The sequence below is a fragment of the Alosa alosa genome, chromosome 15 (genome assembly GCF_017589495.1).
Source record: "Alosa alosa isolate M-15738 ecotype Scorff River chromosome 15, AALO_Geno_1.1, whole genome shotgun sequence".
Taxonomy (NCBI): Eukaryota; Metazoa; Chordata; class Actinopteri; order Clupeiformes; family Clupeidae; genus Alosa; species Alosa alosa.
This window is the reverse complement of record NC_063203.1, coordinates 23584094-23590786: the sequence shown is the minus strand read 5'-3', so window position 1 is coordinate 23590786 and position 6693 is coordinate 23584094. Positions and strand designations below refer to the sequence as shown.

Here is a 6693-nt window from a genome sequence, read left to right as displayed (position 1 = left end):
TGGTTTAGATCTTCTCCAGGGGGCAGAGACACAACAGGCACTGGGCCACTCTGCCTCCCTCTCCCAACGGCTGGGTGAGCTCTAACGTGCTCTCTCTCTCTCTCTCTCTGCTTTGCTGGAGTCAAAACACTTCTGTGTGGGGTCTCTTTTTTGTGGTGATTTGCAGAAACCCTGATCTCTAAACGAGAAGGGTTCGTCACCTCTGGAGGTCATCTTAAGTCTTTGCTTTTTTTTTTTTTTTTTTTTTTTGTTTGTTTTATTTTGGGTTTTTTTATTGACAGCAACAACTGACCCTTGTAAGTCCTTCTCTGAAACACACTGTAAATGGACACTTTGGACAGGCCACGGACGCTAGTTGGATGTGCTGACAGTGAACACCTACATGATTCACCTGCTACGTCCGCAATGCGCCCTCACACCAAACCCCACCCCAAAACCCCTGACTGTCCCTCCAAACTCTAGTTACCCAATCCGATTCTCCTGCTCTCAGAACCGTTCGTCCCTCCCTCCCCCAATACTTTAGCCCCGCCCCGGCATCGCAAGCCACGCCCCCTTCTTCATCTGTGATGCCAGGGCTCCGAGCACAGACTGCTGATTAAGACATCTGAGTGACAGCCTGTAGCTCCATCATCTCTGCTTCTCCTCCTCCTTCTTCGGTTAGTTTCTCACTTGGCTTTAGGCTTGGCGCCGCCGGGTGTGGGGTCTGGAGGGGGTCCGCCGCCCTGGGCCAATCGGTGGAAGCTACACAGGAAACAGCAGAAGTGTGTGTTGTCATGCTGGTTTGGTCACAAGCTTTGGTCGCCTCGGAGATTTTGACCAACTCCACCCAACTCCTCGACCGTGAATATTAATTAGGGACAAAATTATACCGCTTATTTACAAAATGTGTGCTTTGGTTATAGCCTGCATGCAGTGTGACAGTAGGCCATTTCAAAAAAACAAACTTATTTATTTTGCTAAACTTTATGCAGTAGAACTACACGCAGTAGGCATGCAGGACATATGTTTGCGAGGACAGAGAATGAGAATAAGAGCGCCAAAGCAATACCCAAGGATAAGAACACTAGGATAAGATTTGAAGGCCATGGACATACATTTTTTTTTCAAAACAGAAATGGTGAGGCAAGGTAGGCAAGAGAGATACATTGCTGGTCAAAAACGCATAAAGCGTGAACTGGTTTATAATTCTGAATGAAGCACAAAGCTTTACTAAAGCACATCCACTGTTTAAAGGCACAAACACAACGAACTAAGGTAACTTTATGCATGTGAACCTATACATACCGGTAGATATAGCTGTGTAGTCTGTGCCCATAACATTTATTCCTGCAGGCTGCCCGCTTTGGCTGTCATACTTTTTAAATGGTTTCCATGAAGTAGGCCTACATAGACCATAACTTGTACTACTGTCATCTTCTTTAAGAACTTTTCCCAATATTTCTCATAGCCTATATCGCTTTTCCTGAAGGGGTGTCTTTATTATTTTAACTCGCATCTTCAGCTTCTTTACTGTTGACTTTATTGATGCTTTACTATATTGATGGTAGCCTTCCTGTGATATTTTAAGTAGGCCTATTTGTAGAAAATATATATTTAATTAATTTTAACTGACCCGACCGCAAATGACCCAAATATCATTAAAATATTTTGTTTATGACTCATAACCGCGGGTGACCGCTTCATTTCGGGCAGACCGCGCAACACTGGTTGTCATGTGTTTCCTTCTTCTCAAGGTGAAAGGTCACATGATTATGACATGATTTGAATGAATTAGAAAATAGAACTTTTTATAGAGCATTTTATGCAAAACACTTAATACTTTGTATAAATACATATCTACATAAATATATGTGTGTATATACAGTATACATATGTCAAATATCTATACCATATTCACCAGCATATGTCTTGATATATGTGATTGAACAATCTGAGACAAGGTGCACCAAGATTACTTTGAATTCTGCATGTGATGTGCAGTTCTGCCACAAGGGGGCAGCATACTCACAAGTCTTTGACATTATCGACGCGGGCATACAGTCCTCCAATGACGCCATCCACCTTGTCCTGAAATAGCAACAGAGGTCTGGTAAGCCACAGTGCCCTGTTCATTCAGTCAGCAGTGCACTTCAATCACAGAGCTAGTTTAGCTATAATCCTCTGGACCTCAGAATAGCCTGTTTGTGTGTGTGTGTGTGTGTGTGTGTGTGTGTGTGTGTGTGTGTGTGTGTGTATGTGTTGTGGGTGTGTGTGTGTGTGTGTGTGTGTGTGTGTGTGTGTGTGTGTGTGTGTGTGTGTGTGTGTATTAAAGACATGCAATCCCATTCTAGGTAAGTGTAATAGGTGCTTGTAAAAACCTTATGATATGCTTAGAGTGATATGTTAAGATATAATCTGATGTGTTATTCTAGTCTCCATGTTACCCACAAGTCGTACAGTATACTTGTAAAAACATAATAATGAGTTTCTTCAGGATGCTGTTCAGGATGAATGAATGAATGAATAAATGAATGAACAAATGAATGAATTAAGAGTGGATCTGGATCAGCTTTAATCTGACCCTGGGCTGGTGATGCACATGTACTGTATGTGTGTGTGTGTGTGTGTGTATGTGTGTGTGTGTGTGTCTATGTGTGTGCGTGTATGTGTGTGTGTGTGTGTGTGTGCATGTGCACGCGTGCGTGTGTGCATGTGCACGCGTATGTGTGTGTGTGTGTGTTCTCAGTGATGTGTTTTGTTCTTCTTGGACACACTCACCTGGTGCTGTCTGTAGAAGAGAGGAACAGAGAACACAGCAATCACTCCTGCAGGAAGACCAGAGAGAGACAGGTGTGTCAGACAGAGCTGTGTGTGTGTGAGTGTGTGTGTCAGATAGAGCTGTGTGTGTGTGTGTGTGTGTGTGTGTGTGTGTGTGTGTGTGTGTGTGTGTGTGTGTGTGCGTGTGCGTCTGTGCATAGTGATGATTTTGTCAGATCGAGGAAGTGTGTATGTGCAGCCAGAGATTGTGAAATTAGAACCACTATCTGATTTGATAATCTGAACACCTATAGATAGCCTGGGGGCGGACTGTCCAAGTAAATCATGGATGAAAAAAACACTGTGTGTGTGTGTTGGCATATGCATTTTCAGTGCATGTCGGTGCCTATGCTAATATTGCATCTTACCAACGATGAGCAGGGTGAGGCCATTGCACAGGTTTCCAAGGAACGTCACCAGGTACATCAGCAACAGGAACTGGAGACATTGAAGGGAACAATCAAACAAACACAAAACAAACAAACAAACAAACAAACAAACAAATGGCGTTGAGTCAGCAGAAATAAAGCTGTAATATCAGACTGACCAACCATAAACACTTTTTTTAAGTTAAGACGTCTTGTAATGGGATCGCTGAAGAATCTGTAATTCATCACAGTGGGCTGTCTCACACTCTCACAGTGTGTGTGTGTGTGTGTGTGTGTGTGTGTGTGTGTGAGGAGGGGGGTGTCCCTCCTAATATCAAGTGTCTTGCACAGTATGCCTTAGCATCTGCTTCATTGTTTCATTGTTGAGAAAACTAACAGAAATATCACAGCAAACATGTAACACATTCCAACAGCCTACATCAAACCTCATCAACACACGATGAAGCAAAACACCTGTAATGCCTGATTAAATTGGTCAAAATGCATTAATATACCGAACGTTCCAAGGTATTGGACGCTGCACCACGATAAAGCTAATCACCACAGTGAATAGGGGAAGTGATGTTTGTTCATGACAGTGCAAACGTGTTTTATAGATACGCATGTGAGAGTAGTTATAGTTCAGCTCTCACTCCTCTCCGCTTTTTACACCCCAGCTATGGGTATTAGATGCCCCCAGGCTGAAACTGGACACCCTCTGGATCAGAGAGAAAAAGACCCTTCGCACCCTTCTCTTTCCTGCCCCCCCCCCTCCTCCTCCTCATTCTGACGACACTCACACCCCCCTCCCCACCCATGTCACATACCACCCAGGTCAGGGTTGATCTTTTGGGGAGGGGGGAGTGCCTCTAATAGGCACCCCGGACCCAGTGGGGGGTAATGGGTAAAGAGAGGTGGCAAATGGTCCTCAGGCGGGACTCTTGGGGAAGGCAGGCTCTTAGTCAGTCTGCTCTTTATCGCCTTTAACTCATTCACTCGTTCACTCACTTGCTCACTCACTCACTTTTTTACTCACTCACTCACTCACTGATTTACTCACTCACTCAATCACTGATTCATTCACTTTTTTACTTTTTTACACTTTTGTTCACTCACAGCAGGGGAAGATCAGTTTATCTTTTTTTATGAATTATGATTTACTCTACATTTATTAACCTTATTTTCTATGGCTTCTCCTCTCAAACACACTTTTGTGAATTGGCCTGTGCAACAAATCATTATATATATGTTGCTTTTGCTTAGTAGGAAATCTTGTTATCCTTAACCTGGAATACTCGCCTTGTGACTGCACCAAATAAAGGACACACACACAGACAGACACACACACACACACACACACACACACACACACACACACACACACACACACACACTTAAAATGTCTAGACACAGGTGATAACATGAGTCAATAGCAATGTAATGTGCATGTGAGGATTCACCTGCAGTGCTCGCCAACATAAAAAACACTCAACACGCTAGTCACACTGACATTGTGGCTATAGGTCCTGAACACAGAACAAGCTAGTCACACTGGCACTGTGAATATAGGCCCTGAACACTGAACATGCTAGTCACAGTGATGCTGCTAATATACAGTAGACCCCATAACACTGAACATGCTAGTCACAGTGGCTACTGCTAATATAGACCCCATAACACTGAACATGCTAGTTACATATAAATCCTGAACAATGAACATGCTAGTCACACTGACACTGCTAATAGACCCTGAACACTGTCTCTTTATGCTAGTCACTTTGGCAGTGTAAATTGTATGTTGTATGTTGATCTAATGTCCATGATGACTGGCTGCCAAGGGTCACTTGTGTGTGTGTGTGTGACCTAAAAGATCAACTTGTGAATGAAGCCAAGAGATATTTGTCTAGCAGAAACATGTGCCAAGGATCTGCAAATTAACTTGACATCCTGTCTTGGCTTGTTATAAAGTAGATCAGTACACACAGGATCCCTGTAAGCTTTAGGAAGGCTGGGCTCATTTCTATAGGATACGGTTCCTATGGGATACTTTATGACCCCTATCTGCTGGGGAAATGAATAAAGGGGATGTGGTTTTCAGACAGCGATGGGTGCAAAATGTACAGAACATATAGTATTACTGTGTCACCACGTACCAGCAGTGTGCTCTCAGCTAACATAGGCAGGACATGCCTCAAAATATACCCCGAGAAATGTTATAGACACATGTAGGCAGGGTGGGAAGTGGGGAGGGGTGGGGGAAGGGAGAGGGAGAGAGAGAGGAGAGAGAGAGAGAGAGAGAGAGAGAGAAGAGAGAGAGAGAGAGAGAATTTGAAACCAGAGAATGATAGAATGGAGAAAAGAAGGAGAGAGAGACATAGATAGGCAGTAGAAAAAAAGAAAGAATGAGAGAAAAAATCATTGAGAGAGGGAGTGGGAAAGAGTCCCACAGATATATATACTGTATATATATAAAACACGGATGCATAGAGGCAGTGGGGGAATGAGAGAGTAACAGAGAGGAAATACAGAGAGAATTAAGGGAGAAAGAAAGAAAGAAAGAAAGAAAGAAAGAAAGAAAGAGAAGAACAATGCTGACGTGCTGCATGGACAGAAGAGATGGCAGATGCTGCACTGGAGTAAGAAGGGTGGAGGGACTATGGTGGCTGGGTGTAGCAGTGGAGAGATGGTGGAGGTGGAGTAGGAGCGTGCAGTACTGGGGATAATAAGACACTGGGCCATTTTGTTTGTTTTTTCCCCTCCAGTGATTCTGTGTGCTGTTTCACTTTCAGCTACTGAGCCCTGACTGCACGATCTACCATTACTCCAAATGATTAGGGTTATGCATCACACACACACACACACACACACACACACACACACACACACACACACACACACACACACACACACACACACACACACGTCACCCACATTACAAAAACAGATGTCTCACTAAAAGTGATCTGAAGAAACAAGACAGTAGGGCCATGAAATGAACATGAACAGTCACTAATGCCAAATGACAGTCCCAGTAATGCCTGTCTCTGTTGTTTTCATTATGCGTTATGCTCAAAGGCAAACCAAAGGCAGCACTGAGACATCCCTCCTAAATCTGATGCAGACAAAGTTTAAACGAGCTTCTGAGGTACTGTCATCTTTATGGCAGCATCAATCGCTCCCCTGAGTATCAGAGTTCATTAGGGAAACAAACGACAGTATAATGCAGCACAGTGAAGCCCTTAGCTCTTTGCTGGGAGTCTTGGAGGCACACGAGAGACAGAAGGGGCAGATTTATGGTGAGAACCAAAGATTCTAGAACAGAGCGCTCTGTTCTAGAATCTTTGGTGAGAACTTACGGCAAACCCCCGGGGTGTTGTAGTGTTACGACTGGGTTATGTCTCATGTCTGGGAGTGACCCACAAGATAGTCAGCCTAAAGGTTTGCCATTCACACACAATCAGCACCAGTACTGTATGTGCTAATATAGAGGAGCTACAAAAAGTGAAAAAGTGTGTAAACCCATGCTAAA

The 6693-nt window shown here is 43.7% G+C and overlaps 1 protein-coding gene across 3 annotated transcripts in view; it reads right to left on the bottom strand.

Moving 5' to 3' along the window:
* Positions 1-646: 646 nt before the first annotated feature.
* Positions 647-6693, bottom strand: part of rtn2a (reticulon 2a) — a 22437-nt gene continuing 16390 nt past the window's right edge. For all 3 annotated transcript variants that reach the window (XM_048264295.1, XM_048264296.1, XM_048264297.1), the window contains 4 exons: positions 3165-3234; positions 2758-2804; positions 2009-2067; positions 647-741 (listed from right to left, as the gene is read on the bottom strand). In XM_048264295.1, coding sequence (XP_048120252.1) covers positions 666-741; positions 2009-2067; positions 2758-2804; positions 3165-3234 — 252 coding nt within the window. In that variant the 3' untranslated portion in view covers positions 647-665. The remainder of the gene's footprint in view (positions 742-2008; positions 2068-2757; positions 2805-3164; positions 3235-6693) is intronic.